At 38.6% G+C, this 22,390-nt stretch overlaps 1 protein-coding gene across 1 annotated transcript in view; it reads left to right on the top strand.

Moving 5' to 3' along the window:
* Positions 1-22,390, top strand: part of PDLIM5 (PDZ and LIM domain 5) — a 239,437-nt gene that overhangs the window by 65,493 nt on the left and 151,554 nt on the right. The window contains exon 3 of the mRNA XM_052641597.1: positions 4,471-4,622. Within this exon, the coding sequence (XP_052497557.1) occupies positions 4,471-4,622 (152 nt within the window). The remainder of the gene's footprint in view (positions 1-4,470; positions 4,623-22,390) is intronic.

The following is a 22,390-nucleotide window of genomic DNA, read 5'->3' as shown; positions in this document are numbered from 1 at the left end:
ATTTGTTCCTATGCATTGGGCCTTTTCCACTGGCATTAGTTTAGGCTCTTTCTGCTCTTTAATAGTCAGTAGAAAGCCTAGATATTGAATAATATAGATTTTGAGATTTAGAAAATACGTTCATGTCAGAAACTCAAAATAATTAATATTACTAAGCTCCAAAAAACTGTAGGCAAAAAGGAGTTTGACAGTTTAAATAACATGAAAAGTACAGATGGCAGTGGACATCTGTTTACATTTCTGACAACTGAGAAAGGTTTGAGATTAAATACAATTAAATTCTTTCTAAGCTGAAACTCCATGACTTTGGCCACCTGATATGAAATGCCGACTCACTGGAAAATTTCCTGATGCTGGAAAAGATTGATGACAAGAGAAGGGAGCGGCAGAGGATGAAATGAATGGATGGCATCACTGACTCAATAGACATGAGTTTGAACAAACTCCGGAAAATAGTGAACAGGGAAGCCTAGTGTACTGCAGTCCATGGGGTCACAAAGAGTCGGACACAGCTTAGCGATTGTACGACAACAGCACTTAAAGTTACTAAGGGGAGTTGTGACATTTCTTTGGAAATTCTAGGGAAAATATATTAGCTATGTATCCGAAATGTGTTTACTTGGTTCTGTTGGAAATGTAGTTTGATTTTTGACTTTTCTTAGCTTAGCTCAGCCTAATGTTCAACTGAAGATTCTCATTTTCAGATTAAAATTATTTTTTTCTCTTTGATGAATTAAGTATATTTCATCAGAATTTAGCATATTAATCTGATGGATGGATTTATTGATTCCTTATTTACTATTATTTGATCAGATATTTGTCTGATACCTACAATATTCAAGGCTCTTGAGAAGACATAGTGTAAAATATGATCCCTGAGGAGCTTGTTTGGAAGTTGTAAACAGGTTGACTACAGAATATAAATTGCTTGTATATCAGGCTTCAACTTTATTCTCCATTGTAGGAAGCAGAAAATATTTGCAGCCTTTTCACCCTCATTTTATAAATAGTTAACATGATGGAACTCTTCAGTGTGAGATGGTAGTTGGGCCACCATTATGGAAATAAGATGAAGGAAATGACATGGAATTTGGAGAGTTCAGCCTCCACATTTCTTGGGTTAGTCATCTGAGATCAAGAGAAAATGATAACAGATAACATTTATTAAGCTATTATCTCATATAATCTTTATAAAACCCTACAAGTAAGTCCCATGGAAAGCAGTGGCATTGCTATTATAGCTTTAGGAATTGTTTTCTTGGAAATGTCCTTCATAATTTAAACAGTTTAGTTCTGTGCAGGAGAGAGTAACAGTTAGTATTTGTTATTTAATTAAATAATTAATATTTATAATTAATAAAAATACTGAGTATTAAAAGACATTTCACACCTATTATTCAATACAGTAAAGCTGTAGTATTTAATTTAGGTATTATTTTTAAAGACTTTTTCTTACTCTTGACACATACACATTTTAATAAATGTTTCTGTCTATATAGTATTTTAAAATATACTTAATAAAATTGTATCTTAATTTTTTTCTTCTTGATCCTTGATCCTGGAATTCAAATTAGATTCATTTAATTTTTATTGAATTTTGGTATTACTTTGTCAGTCATATAGTATATAATAAAATGCGTGTCTATATGTATGTATGTATATATATATACATGTGTATGTAATATAGCTATGTTGATAAATTAGATATGTGTTAAATTTTAATGCTTTACTACTCTGGAAATTTTATTTCTTTATTGTCCGCATTTCATTAATTTTTGTTACCTTTAAATATCTGGACAACTGAGAGGAGTTGTTTGTTTACATTAGTACAATGATGAAAACAAAATCACTATAGTTGACCCTTGAACTCTTAGAGATTAAGGGCACTGACTCTCTGTGAAATTGAAAATCTGCCTGTAATTTATAGTCTGTTCTCTGTATATATAGTTTGGTTCCTCCGTATCTATGGTTCTGCATCCCTGGATTCAACCAGCCATGGATTGTGTAGTACTGTTGTATTCACTATTGAAAAAAATCCTCATATAAGTGGACCCATGCAGTTCAAACTCATGTTGATCAACTGTCAACTCTATGTACTACATTTATATTATAATAGAGAATATTTCATTGAAAGGCTTGAAATCTTTTTTTATACTTTGTATCTGTTGGATTTTATATGTGTGCTGTGTGTGGTAAGTTGCTGCAGTCATGTCCCGTCTTTGAGACTCCATGGACTATAGCCTGCCAGGCTCCTCTGTCCATGGAATTCTGCAGGCAAGAATACTGGCATGGGTTGCCATTTCCTACTCTAGGGGATTTTCCTGACCCAGGGATCGAACCTGAGTCTCTTATATCAACTCCTGCATTGGCAGGCAGGTTCTTTGCCACTAGCGTCATCTGGGAAGCCTAGACTTTACATATCCTGGCTCAAATAGATATTTTTTCTTACTAATTTCAAGAACTTTGTCCATCATTTGATAGTTATATGTTAAATGAAATAGATTTCAAATTGGAAATTTTAGTTCTTCCTGACTGCACAGTTTATAACAAACGATAGATTTTGCCCGTGTTAGATGACAAATGGCATCCATTCATTCAGCATGTATTTTATGACGGTCTGTAGTATCAGGCACACTTCTAGCTTTAGGACAGTGGGAGAGAAACACAGGCATGGGCCTGCCCGGATGGATCTAATAGTCAATACTGTTTCCTTGATTTTAGATCCAAATAGTTGTTCTTGTACACTAGGATTTATCTGCCTTGATCATTATTTTTAAGGAAAGAATTAGAGAATTGATGGTAATCAAAACCTACGGAACATACAGTATTCATTTGTATTATTGCTTTGCTTCCAAATTATGAATTCCAGCACTCAGCCATTGTTCAGTTTGCTGAGGGATGTTTTTCTTTGAATCGAATCGTAATTTTAGAAAAATGTGCACTAAAACAGTTAGTTTTTAAAAAGTTGTGGTAAAATATACTTATCATAAAAGACATTTTAGCCATTTTTAAAGTGCACAATTCATTAATTGCTTTTACACTGTTGTGTTCGTAAAGAACCCACCTGCTAATGCAGGAAATGTAAGAGATGTGGATTCGATCCCTGGGTTGGGAAGATCCCCTGGAGGAGGGCACGGCAACCCACTCCAGTATTCTTGCCTGGAGAATCCCATGGACACAGGAGCCTGGTGGGCTATAGTCCATAGGGTTGCACAGAGCTGGACATGACTGAGCGACTTAGCACCGCAGCACTCCACTAACCAGTGTTGTGCAGCCATCACTACTATTCATTTCCAGAATTTTTGTTCATCCCAAATAGAAACTCTGCTTAAGATCTTTACTTCTAACTTTTAGAGAAAGTGGGCTTCTCTGGTGGCTCAGTGGTAAAGAATCCGCCTGTCAGACAGATGTAGGTTCTATCCCTGGGTCAGAAAGATTTCTTGGAGAAGGAAATGGCAACCCACTCCAGTATTCTTGCCTGGTAACTCCCATGGGCAGAGGAGCCTGGCAGGCTATAGTCTGTGAGGTCACAAAGAGTCAGATAAGATTTAGGGACTAAACAACAACAGTATTAGAGAAATTACAATACCAACATTAGAGAAATACTGCTTATTTTCTTCCTTTTTCTCTTCCTTTTTCGGGTCTAGTCTCAAGAATATGAGTTCTTCCAGCAACCCATATTTAGTGCGATCTACTACTTGTATTTAACTGAATTCTGAGCTTGTCTTTTTAATTAGAATGGTTCCTTTTGATTTGAACTTTTGGAGCAATGAAATAGATCCATGTGAAGTTTGAAGGAGATCAAACTAAATGTAAACATGCATAACGTTTCGTAAGGAAGGGAAGAAAGATTGGGAATTAAAGACTGTGGTACACAATCAAGTCTGACAGTCTCAGACACAACTGGTTTTCTTCCCCTCCTGCTAAATGCCTGGAACAAGAAGCCCGTCCAGCATAAAAGATATTTGGGCCTGTGATCTGAAAGAGTTCAGTCCCTCAAACACTGGTCACAAGTTGGACTCAACAGGAAGGATTTTTTAGTACGTCCTCCATCTGTATTTATCTTTGTGCTGAAACAAAAATACAGCTGTTTAAGAGTTTTAAAACTTATTTCTGAAAGAGTATTAAATACCTTATTCAGATTACTTTTTTCCCCCTAAAATGTGGTTTCCTTGGCTACTTCTCTTCCTCATTTGTAACAATCACACACTCCTGTTACACAATAAAGAAATGGAGAAATTACCAAAGACTCTCAGACAATTATTTTAGAGTTTTAGACAGCAAATAAAAATTTAAGAAAATAAGTATGAAAGTCATTTGAATTTTTACTTTACCTGTTAAGTAAGAAAATTTTTATTACTTTGTCTAGTAGTATATGAGTATATATTTCTTTTGATATGACAACAGCATAATTTTCATCTGTGTTTATTTTTAAAGAATGACAGTCCTAATGAAATATATTTTTTACAGCTAAAAGATGGTGGAAAAGCATCCCAGGCAAACGTAAGAATAGGTGACGTGGTTCTCAGCATTGATGGAATAAGTGCCCATGGCATGACTCATCTGGAAGCCCAGAACAAGATTAAGGGTTGTACAGACTCTTTGAATATGACTCTGCAAAGGTAAATTTTTTTCATTTGGTTCTGATAGAGAAAACAACACTGACGAATGTGTTTTCGTGTGTCTGATTCATGTTGTTAACTAAGAAGCAGTTTCTACTGCTGTTGTTTCAGGGAAATAAATAAGAAATAGAATGACTTTTAAATTGGGTATTGAGCAGTATGAGAACTGGTGAAAGCTTTGGTTATAAGCCATGTATTTGCATACTCATAACTATTGTGTGTATAGTTTCAGAGAGTTTAAGAATTTCTGCAATTTCTCAGTAGAATGCAGCCTAAGGATTCTTGTTATAGGGTAAAACTCTTGACCTTAATATTCTAGACAGTGTATTAAAAGGTATTTTTAAAAAAATTTGGCTCTTCTTTTACCGTGTTTTTTGCCTTTTTACCCCTGGATGGAAAAATATAATTTTAATATATTTATTTGAGGTCCAGATTTTTTGAACTTAGTTTGGTTTCAATTTTAAAATAGCTAAACATCTTGTTGATTGTATTATATCAGGTCTTTTCAGCATCCCAACATTTGACCTGTATTGAGACCACCTGAATCGCTTCTTAGAAATACTGCTAGGAAACTTGTACAGCCACTATGGAGAACAGTGTGGAGATTTCTTAAAAAACTGGAAATAGAACTGCCATACGACCCAGCAATCCCACTGCTGGGCATACACACCGAGGAAACCAGAATTGAAAGAGATGCGTGTACCCCAGTGTTCATCACAGCACTGTTTACAATAGCCAGGACATGGAGGCAACCTAGATGTCCATTGGCAGATGAATGGATAAGAAAGCTGTGGTACATATACAAAATGGAATATTACTCAGCCATTAAAAAGAATGCATTTGAATCAGTTCTGATGAGGTGGATGAAACTGGAGCCTATTATACAGAGTGAAGTAAGTCAGAAAGAAAAACACCAATACAGTATATTAATGCATACATATGGAATTTAGAAAGATGGTAATGATGACCCTATATGTAAGACAGCAGAAGAGACACAGATGTAAAGAATAGATTTTTGGACTCTGTGGGAGAAGGCGAGAGTGGGATGATTTGCGAGAATAGTGTTGAAACATGTATATTATCATATGTGAAATAGATCACCAGTCCAGGTTCAATGCATGACACAGGGTGCCCAGGGCTGGTGTACTGGGATGACCCTGAGGGATGGGGTGGGGAGGGAGGTTCAGGATGGAGAACTCATGTACACCCATGGCTGATTCATGTGAAGGTATGGTAAAAACCACCACAATATTGTAAAGTAATTAGCCTCCAATTAAAATAAATAAATAAAAAAGAAAAAAAATACTGCTAAGAATCAGACTATCTGGAAGTAAGGACCGAGAATTATATATTAACCAGTTTTCTGTGATTATTATGAAATACAAGGTTAGGACCACTTCAGTGTCTTGGGTTGAGGGGAAAGTAGGGGAAAGAGAGAAGAGGAGGGTTCTTGAATGAGGGCTGTGAAGCTGTACATTTATAAGGAAGGTTTACCAGGTGGTCATGAAGGGTTTTAAGCAAGTCTTGCTTTTGATAATTATATTAATGGAAAGGTTCTCTGTTCTATAAAATTTGGAAAATGCCGTTTCTCATGTCGTTGTCATCGTTTAGTCGGTAAGTCATGTGCAACCCTCTTGTGACCCCATGGACTGTGCCCACCAGGCTACCCTGTCCATGGAATTTCCCAGGCAAAAATACTGGAGTGGGCTACCATTTCCTTCTCCAAAACATCTCATAGTCTTCCATAAATTGTTTTTATTATGAGTCTTTATGAGGGGAATAATGTATGCTATATCTTCCTATTATTTTTAACAATGAAACCTTTTTATTCTTGGAGTCTCTCCTGGAAGGATTTAAAGGATATATAGAAGATAAATTATATGTAATTTTCTGGATGAGTATCAGTTTTGTCTTAAAAGTGAATAGGAGAAATCTAGAAAAACTTAGAGATTACTCTGCTGTATCATGACTTTCTGACCAGTTCCCATTTGGGGGCGTGTGTGTGTATCTGTCTGTATGTCTGTATGTCTTTGTGTATTTCTATGTGTGAAATTCCTTTCAGTGGGACTGTTGAATCAAAGTTAATGTGTATTTAAATTTTGAAAGCTAGTAGCTGTACATTTCAGTGGATACAAAAGTAATCAATGAGAAAAAATAACCTTGCTAAAAAGTTCTATTTTGATAGTCTTTGTTCTATATATTGAGACATGTAACACAAACATTGTTACTAATTAAGAGAAAATAGGCATTTTTACTAAGTATGAATTTTGAAAGGGAACCAAGAAGTTAAGAAACTTAATGTGTCATGAGATATCAACACAACAAAGCAAGGATGTTGTTAGGTTGTTTCTCCTATTCACAAGTGAAAGTTTATGTGTGGTATAAACTTTTTTTTCTGGGCTGTATATGGTTTCTTTCATAGTAGCCTACTTGTTTTCATATTGTGCTCACTGTTTTATGACCTAGTACAGTATCTTATTTTCTGTTGAAAAGACTTCTAGGTTCCACGAGAGTAGATGAAAACCAGATGTTACCCTGTTTGGATGGGTTTCTAGTTTGAGTAATCTGCTACTAATTTTAATATAGATTCTTTTAAGCTACTTAAATGCAGAATCTCACAAGCCAACTTGTTGCAAAGGATATATGGATATTCAGAGACCCACAATATGATAGAGAATTTTAGAGTCCTGTTTTTCATTGTTATTGTTCTCAATTTTTTAAACACGTCTTGTGTTAGGTTATGTCAGCCTGAAAGAGATTTGCATTTAAGAGAAGTCATGGTATAACCCTCACAATGCTACTGAAGAAATACTTTTTGCTTTTTTATGAAAAAAATAAAACTTTGAAGAGTTATCTCTAATCTTTCGCTATACTAAGGCCATTTTATTCCTAAGTTCTCTTTCTTATATCAAAGCAAACATTTTTTTCCCACTCATTTATGAATTTGAACAACAACATCCTTACTCGGCTTCCAGTCACCTTACCCTCTTTATTCCATCTCTCACCCACTAGTCTGCTCAGGATTCTCCTTCCAAACTGAACAACCTACAACAGTGCTTTCTCTGATTTCTTCATGACTGTCTAGTACTCTCCTTTACAGACTTGTCTTTAGTCTGGTTTCCCTAGAAGCAGAACCTGAGATGGGATTTATGTACAAGTGATTTATCAAGAGAGTTGTTTCATATGATGCTTACAAGGGAGTGGATGAAGCAGGACTGGGAAGAAGAAACTGAGATGAGCAAGGATATGGTTTCAGGGATGTCTATCTTCAGCTTGCCCCAGGAGAAAGCTTGGGAACAACATTGTACCATGGAGTGAGTCTTGTCTTGAGGGAACTGGGTTTTTGTCCCCTCTCCCCTGCATTTGTTAGTCATTGGCCACCATTGTCCTGGAAGTGTGTGTGTGTGTGTATGTGTGTGTGTGTGTGTGTATGCAGGGGAGGGCTAGGAGCTTCTGTGGCTTCCACAGAAAGTTGCTGTGTGAACCATTAGCAATATAGGGAGCACCTTGGAGCTGAATGTACCAAACCAGTAGACTGGTTCCAGAGGACCCACGCTGGGTGCCAGCATCATGTGCTGTGAGGTTGCATCCAGACTGAAGACCTCTGCTCAGAGAATTAGGCTCTCTGTGACCCAGGCCCAATCTGGTTGTCCTCCTCAGATCATCAGTACTCATCAGAAGATGCTATCTTTCCATTTAAGACAGGTTTCTTACTGTCCCTCACATGCCTTTTTTCCCTCTTACAAACTTGGCTTCATATGGAATGCCCTCCCATATCTTCACTGCCAGTGAGTGCCTCCACATCCTCAGATGCCATACTGAAGCTCATCATCCCCCCATAGTCTTTTCTAACTTTCAGTTTGTTCGTTCCCCCCACCCCAAACTCCTGTGACAAGTTTATACTGTTTGACTTAGCATTTAATTATATACTAGATATAACCAGGACTGTCAAGACAGATTCCATGAATCATATACAAGTAACCCTAATTGGTTAATAGTCATACTTTATAATGCCTATATAATTAACTGACTGCTTCCGTACATTAGTTCTATTTCACCAACTAGACTCTTTGAAAGCAAAGACCACATTTATTTGCACTGTCAGTGTTTGACAACATCTTGCAGAGATGGCAGGAATACACAGAAGAACTGTACAAAAAAGATCTTCAAGACCAAAATAATCACGATGATGTGATCACTCACCTAGAGCCAGACATCCTGGAATGTGAAGTCAAGTGGGCCTTAGAAAGCATCACTATGAACAAAGCTAGTGGAGGTGATGGAATTCCAGTTGAGCTGTTTCAAATCCTGAAAGATGATGCTGTGAAAGTGCTGCACTCAATATGCCAGCAAATTTGGAAAACTCAGCAGTGGCCACAGGACTGGAAAAGGTCAGTTTTCATTCCAATCCCAAAGAAAGGCAATGCCAAAGAATGCTCAAACTACTGCACAATTGCACTCATCTCACACGCTAGTAAAGTAATGCTCAAAATTCTCTAAGCCAGGCTTCAGCAATACGTGATCCGTGAACTTCCAGATGTTCAAGCTGGTTTTAGAAAAGGCAGAGGAACCAGAGATCAAATTGCCAACGTCAGCTGGATCGCGAAAAAGCAAGAGAGTTCCAGAAAAACATCTATTTCTGCTTTATTGACTATGCCAAAGCCTTTGACTGTGTGGATCACAATAAACTTGGAAAATTCTGAAAGAGATGGGAATACCAGACCACCTCACCTGCCTCTTGAGAAACCTGTATGCAGGTCAAGAAGCAACAGTTAGAACTGGACGTGGAACAACAGACTGGTTCCAAATAGTAAAAGGAATATGTCAAGGCTGTATATTGTCCTGCTGCTTATTTAACTTATATGCAGAGTACATCATGAGAAACGCTGGACTGGAAGAAGCACAAGCTGGAATCCAGATTGCTGGGAAAAATATCAATAACCTCAGATATGCAGATGACACCACCCTTATGGCAGAAAGTGAAGAGGAACTAAAAAGCCTCTTGATGAAAGTGAAAGAGGAGAGTGAAAAAGTTGGCTTAAAGCTCAACATTCAGAAAATGAAGATCATGGCATCTGGTCCCATCACTTCATGGGATAGATGGGGAAACAGTGGAAACAGTGTCTGACTTTTGGGCTCCAAAATCACTGTAGATGGTGACTGCAGCCATGAAATTAAAAGACACTTACTCCTTGGAAGGAAAGTTATGACCAACCTAGATAGCATATTGAAAAGCAGAGACGTTACTTTGCCAACAAAGGTCCATCTAGTCAAGGCTATGATTTTTCCAGTAGTCATGTATGGATGTGAGAGTTGGACTGTGAAGAAGGCTGAGCACCGAAGAATTAATGTTTTTGAACTATGGTGTTGGAGAAGACTCTTGAGAGTCCCTTGGACTGCAAGGAGATCCAACCAGTCCATTCTGAAGGAGATCAGTCCTGGGATTTCTTTGGAAGGACTGATGCTAACGCTGAAAGTCCAGTACTTTGGCCACCTCATGCGAAGAGTTGACTCATTGGAAAAGACTCTGATGCTGGGAGGGATTGGGAGCAGGAGGAGAAGGGGACGACAGAGGATGAGATATCTGGATGGCAACACTGATTCAATGGACGTGAGTCTGAGTGAACTCCGGGAGTTGGTGATGGACAGGGAGGCCTGGCGTGCTGTGATTCATGGGGTCACAAAGAGTCGGACTCGACTGAGCAACTGAACTGAACTGAACTGCATAGTTTGGAGTTTTCAGTGTCATTTGATTGGTACCAGCATTATATTTCTCAAACTTGGCATTATTTATTTATTCCACAAGTATATTGTGAGCCATTATTATATGCCAGGCACTGTTATAGATGCTAAGAACACTGAGCAGTGAGCAAAGCAAGCAAAATCCCTGTTCTCATAGTGCTGATCTTCTGGTGAGCAGAGACAGACAATAAACAAGTAAAAGTGTGTCATATATTGCATGATGATATACTATGTCATGGAGAAAATCAAAGCATGTAGTGGGCATAGGGAACACAGGAGCGGAAAATTGCAATTTAAAATAGAGGTGGTCAGGAGAGCCTCAGTGAGAAAATTATTGGATACCTTGATCATGAGTGCCCCAGGCAGAGGGAAAGTTGGTGCAATGGCCCTGTCAGGAGGCCAGAGGGCTTGGAGAGAGTGAATGAAGGCAGAAGGGTCAGAAGTGAGGTCAGAGAGGTAGTAGGAAGTTCATGGAGATGAGTCAGGTCTTGTAGGACCTGTGGGTCACTCTAATGTTTGTAATCAAGTTTAAGTTTTCCAGAAGTCTCAAACAAACCCTGTGCGTACCAGGACCCAGACCCCACAGAGACTGAGACAGAACTGTGTTTGAGTGTCTCCTGTGGAGGTACAGGTCAGCAGTGGACTGCTGCAGGGGCAGGGGCTCTGGGTGCAGCAGACCTGGGTATGGCATAAGCCCTCTTGGAGGAGGTGGCCATTAACCCCACCATACAGCCACCAGAACTTACACAGGACTGGGGAAACAGACTCTTGGAGGGTACAAACAAATCTTGTGTGCACCAGGACCCAGGAGAAAGGAGCAGTGACCTCACAAGAGACTGACCCAGACTTGCATGTGAATGTCTAGGAGTCTCCAGCAGAGGTGTGGGTCAGCCGTGGGCTGCTGCAGGGTTGGGGGCACTGAGTGCAGCAGTGTGTGCATGGGACCTTTTGAGGGAGACTGCCATTATCTCCATTGCCTCCACCATAGTTTGGCCTTGGGTCAAATAACAGGGAGGGAATACAGTCCCACCCATCAACAGAAAGTTGGATTAAAGATTTACTGAGCATGGCCCTGCCCCTCAGAACAAGACCCAGTTTCCCCCTCAGTCAGTTTCTCCCATCAGGAAGCTTTCATAAGCCTCTTATCCTTCTCCATCTGAGAGCAGACAGACTGAAAACCACAGTCACAGGAAACTAACCAATCTGATCACATGGACCACAGCCTTGTCTAACTCAATGAAACTATGAGCCATGCTGTGTAGGGCCACCTGAGACAGATGGGTCATGGTGGAGAGTTCCCTTGCTGTCCAAGGGACTCTCAAGAGTCTTCTCCAACACCACAGTTCAAAAGCCTTAATTCTTTGGCCCAGTAATAAAGCTCATATGCTATTTCCATTGATATCCTAAAATAATAAGATGACTCATTATATTCTAGTATCTAATGAATATAAAGGTGTGAAAGATTTCATTTCAGTTTGTCTTTTACCTTTGCATAGGATTAGAAAATATTTTTCCCCCTGAAACTGGCACTGATTCTAAGAGCACTAGAAACTAGACAATGAAAAATTATATTTCAGATTATTTTTCCTCTTGTGAGAATCAGGCAAATTGTATTGTGCTGTTTTTAACCATCAAGTGCTTTTTGCCTATGTGTTTGATTCATATCAAAGTGGATCATTTAAAAAATTATGTTATTTTAGCTAATAAAAGAAAAAAAACATTTTCTGAAGCTTCGATGTCAAATAACTCTATGAGCTATATTAGAGTTGGAGGCTATGAATAAAATTTTTAACTATTTCACATTACTTCAGTAATTCTTTGCATAACATAGATAAACTTGCTACTGACTTACTGTGTGAATTGGGATAAATTGCTAAATTTCTGGGCCTTAATTTTCTTGACCATAAAATGAGGTCATGAATATTTCTATGTTCCCTAAATTCTGTTTCTTGTTCTGGTTTTTCAACTGTAAATGGGTAAGTTCCCTAGAGCTTGCTATTAGATCAAACTAACTTAAGTTTGCTTGTTTTGGCTGAGAGAATCGGGAAACTGGACTTTTTTCTTTGGAGTTATCTTAAACTCTGCCAGGTTAGCAAAGTCACTTGTACTACCCTGCCGACTTTAAGGTGAAAGGTAGGTCAGACAGATATTCAAACAGCACTTAATCATAAAAAAATACTTATATACATTTTCCCCTATTTTATATTTTAAAATTAATCCTCTCAGAATCACAGAAAATATATATAACTTTTCTAATCTTCCTTGTTTTTTTGTTTTTACATTATTAGTAGTGGCATGTTTGTGGGTTTGTTTACTTATTTACTTTGGTTCCTTAGACTTCATTTAGTATATAGCTTGTTATGATTGGAAGTGAAAGATCTAGAAGGGTTGAGTACTGAAAAATATTGATGTATTCTGTTACTTCCTCTGCCTTTTTCCTCATCCTTCAAACAACAAAAAAATTGTCAGACGTCCAAAAAAATTGTCAGACGTCCAGTAACTACTACTAATGAATGACACATTGGGATAATTTAATAGGCACATTGAATTACAAGAAAAGAGAAGTAGCTTTGGTACCACACTGAAGCTGTTAGCCATCTTTTGTTTCATTTTAATGGATTGCTTAACATCCTATTACTGTTAAATTTAATGAGTTCAGCTCTGTTCTTTCACTCTGAGCATAGAGACAAGATTTTTAAGTTTTTTTTTTAAATCCAAGTTTTCAGTTCTGTTGGATATTTCAATTCGTGTGAATTAAAAGGCATTTAGTTTGACTATCTTTTCTTTTAGTTGGAGCTGCACATTATCCCACCCACCTCAGGTTCCCTTTTTGCCTTTGGTGTTGCACATGCGTTTTGTTTCTTTCTTTCTTTTCGGCTGTGCTGGGTCTTTGTTGCTGCAGGGGCTTCTCTCTAGTTGCAGAGAACAGGGGCAACTCTGCATTGCAGTACCCGGGTTTCCCATCGCTGTGGCTTCTCTGGTTGTGGAGCTCAATACCCGGGTTTCCCATCGCTGTGGCTTCTGTTGTGGAGCTCAGTACCCGGGTTTCCCATCGCTGTGGCTTCTCTGGTTGTGGAGCCCAGTACCCGGGTTTCCCATCGCTGTGGCTTCTCTGGTTGTGGAGCCCAGTACCCGGGTTTCCCATCGCTGTGGCTTCTCTGGTTGTGGAGCCCAGTACCCGGGTTTCCCATCGCTGTGGCTTCTCTGGTTGTGGAGCTCAGTACCCGGGTTTCCCATCGCTGTGGCTTCTCTGGTTGTGGAGCTCAGTACCCGGGTTTCCCATCGCTGTGGCTTCTCTGGTTGTGGAGCTCAGTACCCGGGTTTCCCATCGCTGTGGCTTCTCTGGTTGTGGAGCCCAGTACCCGGGTTTCCCATCGCTGTGGCTTCTCTGGTTGTGGAGCCCAGTACCCGGGTTTCCCATCGCTGTGGCTTCTCTGGTTGTGGAGCCCAGTACCCGGGTTTCCCATCGCTGTGGCTTCTCTGGTTGTGGAGCTCAGTACCCGGGTTTCCCATCGCTGTGGCTTCTCTGGTTGTGGAGCCCAGTACCCGGGTTTCCCATCGCTGTGGCTTCTCTGGTTGTGACTCCTGGCCTCTACAGAGCACAGGCTCTGTGGTTGTGCTGAATGGGCTTAGTTGCTCGTCGGTATGTGGGATTTTCCTGGACCAGGGATGGAGCCCCTGTCCTCTACATTGGCAGGTGAATTCTTTACCACTGAGCCGCCAGGGAAGCCCTTCGTATGCTTTTTGAATGTGTTTTCTGCAATTTAGATTTTACTGTTTTTATGGTCATTTATATTGGTTTTAATTTCTTTTTTAAATTTTGTTTGGAGTGTAACATTTGCAGGACTGTGATTAAACTTTCCTCTACCTCATCATTAAAAATAGAAGTGCTGCTTAGGAAAGGGGGTGAGGGCAAGCAAACCATTGGCATCTCTTTTGCGCAGATCTTTTCACATATATCATTAAATCCTCCCGTCCGTCCACTGAGGAGTGAGTTAATATACCCATTTTCCAGATGGTTTATTTCATGGTATCAAGAGTTTATGTGACTCGCTTAACAAACTTAGGTCATGTCAAAGACTGTGCCCGCTCTAGTTTTTTTATACTGGGACTTGGTGACTATGGTCACCTAATAAAATGTGATAAGATAGGATTCAGTTGGGGTAACTCTTTGACTCTTTCAAATGAAAACAACAGTGTTCCTTTTCACTCTCACCTTTTTCTGTTCTGTTGTAAATAGTATGCATAAATTATTTCCTATATGCTTCTTAGATCCTGTGTGGTAGAACAAAACTAAAAGAGATAAAGGAGGCTAAATAGGTTGGTGCGTCACTAGACAGGAACATTCATTTGTACTGACTTGTATATGTAAGTTGGCCTGTCCTAAATCAGAATATCATCTTTCTTTTTCTCTCTCAAGTTTATCAGCCTGTTGACTATATTTGCTAAATTATTTATGTATTAATACCTCTTCAACAGGCTTCTTTATGTATCCCATGAATAACTCAGGTTTCAGGAATTTTTAAAAAAAATATGTTTTGAAGACTTTTTGCTTAGTCTGATACTGACAGGAAGAGATACGATAACTGTCAATTAAGAAATCCATCAGCAGACATGAAAGAGAAATAGCTCTATTCTCTTCATTTCAGTAGGGATAAAGACTGTTGCAAATGAAGTCTCAAGTTAGTGCATCTCTTTTGATAGTAGCAATTTGACGGTAGCAGATTTGGTAAATATGAATTCATCAGGGTGTATTTTGCATTTTGAAATTCTTACCTGAACTTTGCCTCTTGAAAGCAGGAAGTTATTTTTAAGCGTAAAAGTCTTATTTACTTTTCTGAAGGAAAAAAATTACTTCAGTAATAATTCTAAGAAATAATACATTAAAAGACCTGTTTAAAGCTTCATGGTAAGTTTTTAATTTATAGAATATTTCATATGTGCAGAATTTCAAAACAAGGCCATGAAGTAGAGATATAAAGAAGGGGACTGGTAATAAAACTGGCTTTGGTTTGGTATGAACCGTGATCCCACCGCTTCCTAGCTGTGTGACCTTAGGCTTATTACTGAGTTCAGTTAAGCATTTGTAAATAGGCATAGCATTGTAATAACTGCCTTCTAGAGTTCTTATAACGGAGAAGGAAATGGCAACCCACTCCAGTGTTCCTGCCTGGAGAATCCCAGGGACGGGGGAGCCTGGTGGGCTGCCGTCTATGGGGTCGCACACGACTGAAGTGACTTAGCAGCAGCAGCAGAGCTCTTACAAAGATTAGATGAAAAACACATGTAAAGAACCTAGAACATGACAGAGATAAGTTTTGTCTCCTTTCTTCCTGTTTCTCACTTCAGTGTGAGTAACTATTAATACAGTATCCATTGTAAGGTTACTTCCAGGAGGTCATATTTATTTTGTTTCTTAGCAACAAAATGGGTGTGACTAGAGGGAAATAGGGAGAAAATGAGAGGGCAGTCCGGTAAATAGTTATCTTCGAAAGTCAGAAAGATGATGACGCCAAGTGTTAGAAGAAAGGATTCTTTAGTTACGTGAGTGGTTTTTGATCATACAGCTGTAATTAAAGCTTTTTAAAAGCATGTGGGTATATAAACATTATGCTGAGTGCCAGCTAACTACTGCTTTGGTTGAAAAATTGTCTCAACCAATAATTTATGGCAGCGAAGAGAAATCAGTATACACCTCGACTTGTTTATTTGGCTAATTCCTCTTGTTATCCTTATAGGGATAACGCAGATGTAATTCCTTTTTATTGTGAGTTAACCCAGAAAGACAAGCAAAATAATTTTTCTTTCTGTCACTCAACCAAATTCATGTGTATTCCCTTTAATTTCCTGAGTAACATTAAAATCAAGTTAAATTGCAAACTTTTGGACTGTGTTTTTATGATACTTGAAATAATTTTCTAAGTTTTCATCAACACTATCATTACTTAAGTTTAGTTGGAAAATTTCATAATGTTCCAAATTTTTGAAAATTATACTTTTCTGTATTTACTATGATCAGAAGCCATAAAGGGTAGATATAAAGAGAATGATTTATGATTTATGCCTTTAAAGAACTTGTATCTATTTTTTAAGACATTCATGGAGATAAGAGACAGAGGTGCTACATAGATTCAAAGAGGGCAAGACCCAATTGAAATGAAAAGGCTTCCTGGAGGTGCTGAATCCTGGGCAAGACCTTGATGAGAAGGCCATCTCGTGGAGGCCAGTCCCCAGACATCTGTTGGGAGGAGCACGTGGGCCACTTTGCAGTGGAAATAGGAATAAAAGTTAGATTCGAATAGTGCTTTGCAGATTTTTAGACATTGAGATATTAACAGTTTTGTTTAGAAAAGTGACAGTTTCAGAATAATGTTTAGTGAGACTGCTTGGAAAAAGGTGGAGAGAGAAACAGGGAGACTGATCAGGCAATGTCGGGCTTGGAATGGAAAACAGAGGAGAAATGTAAGAAATGAGAACTTGTGAACAGTGATTCTGAAAGCCACAATAACAGTGTGGATGTGAAGAAAGAGGAAAGAACCAAAGACTGCTCAGGTGTCCAGCCTGCTTTGCCCGGGCTCCATTCTCCTTTCACCTTCTCCCTTTTCCTCTCCTCTCTGGAGTCTGCTTCTGCTGCTGTCAGGTCTCTGAAACTATGTTCTCACAGGTTCCTGAGACTCAAAACTGAGCTCTATACTTCCTTCTCAGCAATTAGCATCTCCTGCCATTTAAATTGATGAAGGGCCTGCCATTACCCATTACCCAGCTCAGAAAGACTTATTCCTTGTCTGAACCTGCCACATGCGTCTCTACTCTCTGTTCAGCGCAGTTTATATAGGTCTCAAAACAGATGGGGCTTCCCTGATAACTCAGTTGGTAAAGAATCTGCCTGCAGTGCAGGAGACCCTGGTTCGATTCCTGGGTCGGGAAGATCTGCTGGAGAAGGAATGGGCTACCTACCCACTCCAGTATTCTTGGGCTTCCCTTGTGGCTCAGCTGGTAAAGAATCTGCCTGCAATGTGGGAGACCTGGGTTCGATTCCTGGATCGGGAAGATCCCCTGGAGAAGGGAATGGCAACCCTCTCCAGTATTCGTGCCTGGAGAATCCTGTGGCCAGAGGAGCCCGGTGGGCTACAGTTCATGGGGTCACAAAGAGTCGGACAGGACTGAGTGACTACCAGCCAACCAAAACAGACTAGGAATAGAATAAATTAGCATAGCCACAGGGTGTGGTGGAGAAGAGAGGCTCAGCTCCTAGTCACAACGCCAGTGTCTCAAACAGAAAGGCTGAAGATCCATCTGTTTGGCATACACTGAGTCAGACACGACTGAGCGACTGAACTGAATGGAACATTTGCTGTGCTGATCACTGTGAATAGAAAGGAAGTCTTCACACCTGCCCTCAAGGAGTTCATAGAGGGGAGCACTGATTTCTAACCTTAAATAAAGACCTATTTTTTCATTGTCAAATATTTCTTGGGTAATCCTTCCCTTACTACCTTAAGGTAATAATTGTAAACTGCACATTTTAGAATATCGTATTGTGGTTTTAAATGAACAGGAAGGTTTTTTAATTTTATGTTCAAGAATCTACATTTCTTTAAAAATCCGAATATATACATGATTTAAATAGATTAAGCAGACTTTAAACAGTGTTTAGTACCCAGACAAATTCATGAATCATTTGGGAAAATTTAGAATTGCATGCCCTTTACCTCCAGCTGCTTTGTGTGTGATTCACAGATTGTGAACCACTGGTCAAGAAACATTTAAGCCATCTGGAAGTAGAGAAAGAGGAGCAGAGATGTCCACAGGGAAGGCGAGACTCAGGAGAGGCTGGGGAGGGAAACAAAGACAGACACAGACAGCAGGACTGTTGAAGGAGTGGAGTAACAGGAGACGATTCTCCTGGTCACATCGACTTCTGGGAGATTAAAAAAAGATCATGGTTCCACAGCATTGGATTCTACCACATTTACCTTCATTTTCATTTTAAGAAAAAAGCTAATTTCAGAGTTTAAAAGGAGGGAGCATATAATACTTCCTTGTGTAAAAAGAAAATAGCTAAGAAAGATGTAACATGCACCCTAAGTGGCAAGAATATCACAGCCAACTTTTGAAGGGAAGAAATAATGTTCTGTTTTTACACCCTCTAGTGCCTATCACCATGACTTGGACATAGAAGATAGTAAATAGTTACTGCCGCGAATTGTAGAGATTGCTGCTTTTAAAATTATAATAGTTTTTTTGTTACTTTTGCCTGGTAAATTTAGAAATAATTCTTAAAGTTTTATTAGTGAGACAGTGACTAACTGCTCATTCTTGTGTTTTGATGGCAATAGTCTCTTTGGAATTCCAAATAAACTTTGCCTTCCACAGCATTGAGAGCTTTTGAAAGGACTGAAATTCAAGTCATTCCCAACTGTCTCCAGTGGCTGTTGTTGCTATTTAAGGGCTCAAAGGCTGAAATAGCTTAGGCTTTATATGAGTTGGGAAGTAAATGGGAGTGATGGACTGTGCAGAACACAAGCATAGAGTATTAATACTGTTCAGCTTTGCAGCTTACTTTTTCTTTCATGTATTTCAAAGGCTGTATTGTCCTAGTAAACTAGCTTTATAAATAGATTTCTAAATGTTGCTAGACCCAATAATTTGTTTTATCAGCTATGCTTCCTAGTAGCAGTCTTTTTCTGAAATTTAAAGCATGTAAAATAAACTTTCATTCGTCTGTTTTTTGTATGTATGCATTTTAATTTATTGTGTAATATAGTAAGAATTCCTTTCTGTACTACAATAAAAATCCATAGACGATAATCTTGAATTCAGCGACCTCTCTTACAATTGAGTCTGCCTTTATCTTGCCTCCTTTGGCTGAAGTTTATAGCACTCTTTTCCTGTGCAGTTCATCCTGTTACAATGAGTATGAGGGGCTTTCCAGGTTCTTTTGTTTTACTGGAATTTTGTTCTATAGACTGTGTTTTGAAATAATGGATTATTTATTTGTACAGAATGTTTTTGTTATCCTGAAGATGCATCTGATTACTGAGTGACTCTTAAAACTAAGAGAAGTATTTTTGTATGGAAGATAAACTATTTAACTGCCTCTTTCAAACTGGATTTTAATCTCCTTGAGACATTGAAATATAGAACAATAGAAATACCTCTTTTCCAGATTCCATGGATTCTATAATGTTTACGTAGATTTCATTTTCTAATGAGAAACTTGTTCGCTTAGTAAGGCAAAGAATTATCTCCAAGGGATCAAAGTAAATTGTTTCTTTATTGAAACTTTCAAACTTTACTGTGATATTTTTCATCTGCACATGTAATTTTTGTTGCTGTATAGTTTTTACAGTTGGAATTTGTATTATACAGAAGAGTATTTATTTTTAGTAATCGATTATATTGGTGATAGCAATATCTGTGTTTCCAAGGACTTCAGATAATAGTTTTTCTTCTGAATTAGTTGATGGAAAAAGTGTTAAAGTTGCTGTGGATGCCATTGCTGATAGCAGCATTGTTTACAGTTGCCAGGGTATGGAAGCAGCCTAAGTGTCCATCGGCAGCTAAGTGGATAAAGAAGACGCAGCGTATGTACACGGTGGAACACTACTCAGTCACAGAAAGAATGACATTTTTGCCATTTGCAGCAACATGGATGGACTTGGACTTATGCTAAGCTAAATAAGTCCAAGAAAGATAGACACTGTATGATATCACTTATAAGCGGAATAAAAAAAAATGAACTCATGAACTAGTGAAAAAAACAAAGAAGTAGGCACACAAATACAGAGACACACTGGGGCTTACTCGTGGGAGAAGAAAAGGCAGAGCAACAGTATACAGTAGGGGATCACAAAGGATTGTCATGGATTACATGAAATCATGCGTGTGAAGCTTTTGAAAACTGTAAAGCATTAGAGTATGAGAAAGTAAAATAAAATACCAAACACTTAAAAAAAAGTTCCTAGGTATGCAATTTCAGTCTTATTTCTTAGTACGTAGTAGGAATTTAGTAAGTAAAGCATATTAAAAAAAAAAGAAACCGAGATTTTAAATTCTTACTCCAACAAGTTACTGAGCTAAGAACTTTATAAACTTTAGTCATTTAATTGTCACAGCTGTTATTGTGGCAGATATTGATATTAACCCTCCACTTTACAGGGAAATAAAAACTTCAAACTCACACAAGTTGTAAGCAAGCCAGAAGTCAAGCTCAAATCTGTTTTCCTAATATGATGATTTTTCTACATTGTCACACTGACTCTTTAAACAAAGGAATTAAAAAATATTTTCATTGTATAGTTATTGTAGTATCTGTTGTCTAAAAGTTCATTTTACTTTTTCAAATACACCACAGTAAGAATTTTTGCCATTGAATTTGCTCCATAGCAAGTGCAGAAACAGGCAGTGATGGAGACATTTGTTTAATATTCCAGTAAATTTCAAATCCCATTGAAAATACTAGCAAGTAGTCAATGCTTTCTGAAAAATTTTCTTTTTAGAAGCTCAGAAAATAGTCTAGCAGTAATACTACCTCATCCTTTAGCAGCTCTAATGTATACATTCTCTGGATAAATCAAAGTAGCATTAATAATAAAGCTATAGAACAGTTTTTCAGTTGAATTAAAATGCATGACTAAGTTCAAGTATAGAGACAGACTTCATAGATTCATAGCATTTTAAGAGTTTGAAGCAGCTACAGCTGTCAACCTGTGGAGCTCTTCTTAGTCCACCTACACCATTTGTCTCTATTTGTACTTTAAAATTTCTTTGTGATCTGTAAAAAAATACCTGTAGTGACCACTCTTCGACACTGGATTGGATTAGTACAGCAGAGGAGGGTCACAGAGGCCAGCCTGTGAGCTGAACCTTCTCACTCCAACACTTGTCACCTGGCTCTACTCTTTCCTCCTTCTGTTTTGTGGCCCAAGTATTCAAAAGAGTGTTCTTTTAGGCATCTCATCAGTATCCTAACCCAGGTGTGGGAAGTATGCTGGATTTTATCTCATCAGTATCTTAACCCAGGTATGGGAAGTATGTTGGATTTAGTAAAAAAGTGTTTCTGGGAAATACCATAACTGTTAACGAAGCCAACATGTTTCGTCTTTTCCCCTACTTTCTTTAAGTTGCTCATCTTCCTGCATTTCTTTCTTTACAGCCTTAAAATCCCTCCTCTTGACTCTGAGGGGCCCAGATGTTCTCCCTGAATTAGACATATAGAATTCTCAGCACTGGGCCTTCACTAGCTCCCACCTACATGTACACCTGTGAAGAATATATTATTCTACATGTGTACACATAGTCTACATGTCTGAAGCATGAATAATCCATATGCAACTGAATTATAGAAATAAGAAAACTTTATGTTAGTTTCACTGGACATAGAGACCTTAAAAATACTAAAGCACAGCTGCCTCCCCCACTCTGTCACTCACTTCCCTGCAACACACACACACACACACACAATCACAGGTGGGATGACTGGTGATGGCAGGAAGGAGCAGAGTAGCATTGTTCCATCACCCGAAGTTTTGAATTCTGAAAAGGAAGAATTGTTTAAACTGAAGGCAGTGAGAGAGTTTGCAGAGATATCCCAGAGAAGAGAGATCCTAGTTCAGAGTGATTCCATGATTAGAATACAGGGCAAGTTATAGGTTGGTGCAGAAAGAACTTTGTTTTCCCAAGAATCAGATGAGATGGGCTGTCCTTAAAAGCCCTGTAAACACTTTAGCAAGATGTGAATGAGTGACAAGATGAACCGAGCTTTTCTGTAACTTGTACATCTGCACGTGTATCTAGATATAATATAGAATTCATAGCCCCAGTTCCTCTGTAGTGTGGAAAACTGCATGTGTACTTTAGGCTGCTGACTGAATGTTTTGGCTAAAGAAGACTTTAATGGAGAATGGAGAAATGTCAGGGAAGATTGGGGCCCCTGAGGCCATGATGTATGGGAGAGAAGGCACCCTCTTTTTCTCCCTCCCTTTCTTCCTTTCTTCTGAAAGCATGTTTATTATGCTAGAATC

The sequence above is a fragment of the Budorcas taxicolor genome, chromosome 6 (genome assembly GCF_023091745.1).
Source record: "Budorcas taxicolor isolate Tak-1 chromosome 6, Takin1.1, whole genome shotgun sequence".
Classification (NCBI taxonomy): Eukaryota; Metazoa; Chordata; class Mammalia; order Artiodactyla; family Bovidae; genus Budorcas; species Budorcas taxicolor.
The sequence above is the reverse complement of the archived record's forward strand: the minus strand, read 5'-3'. Positions and strand labels throughout refer to the sequence as shown.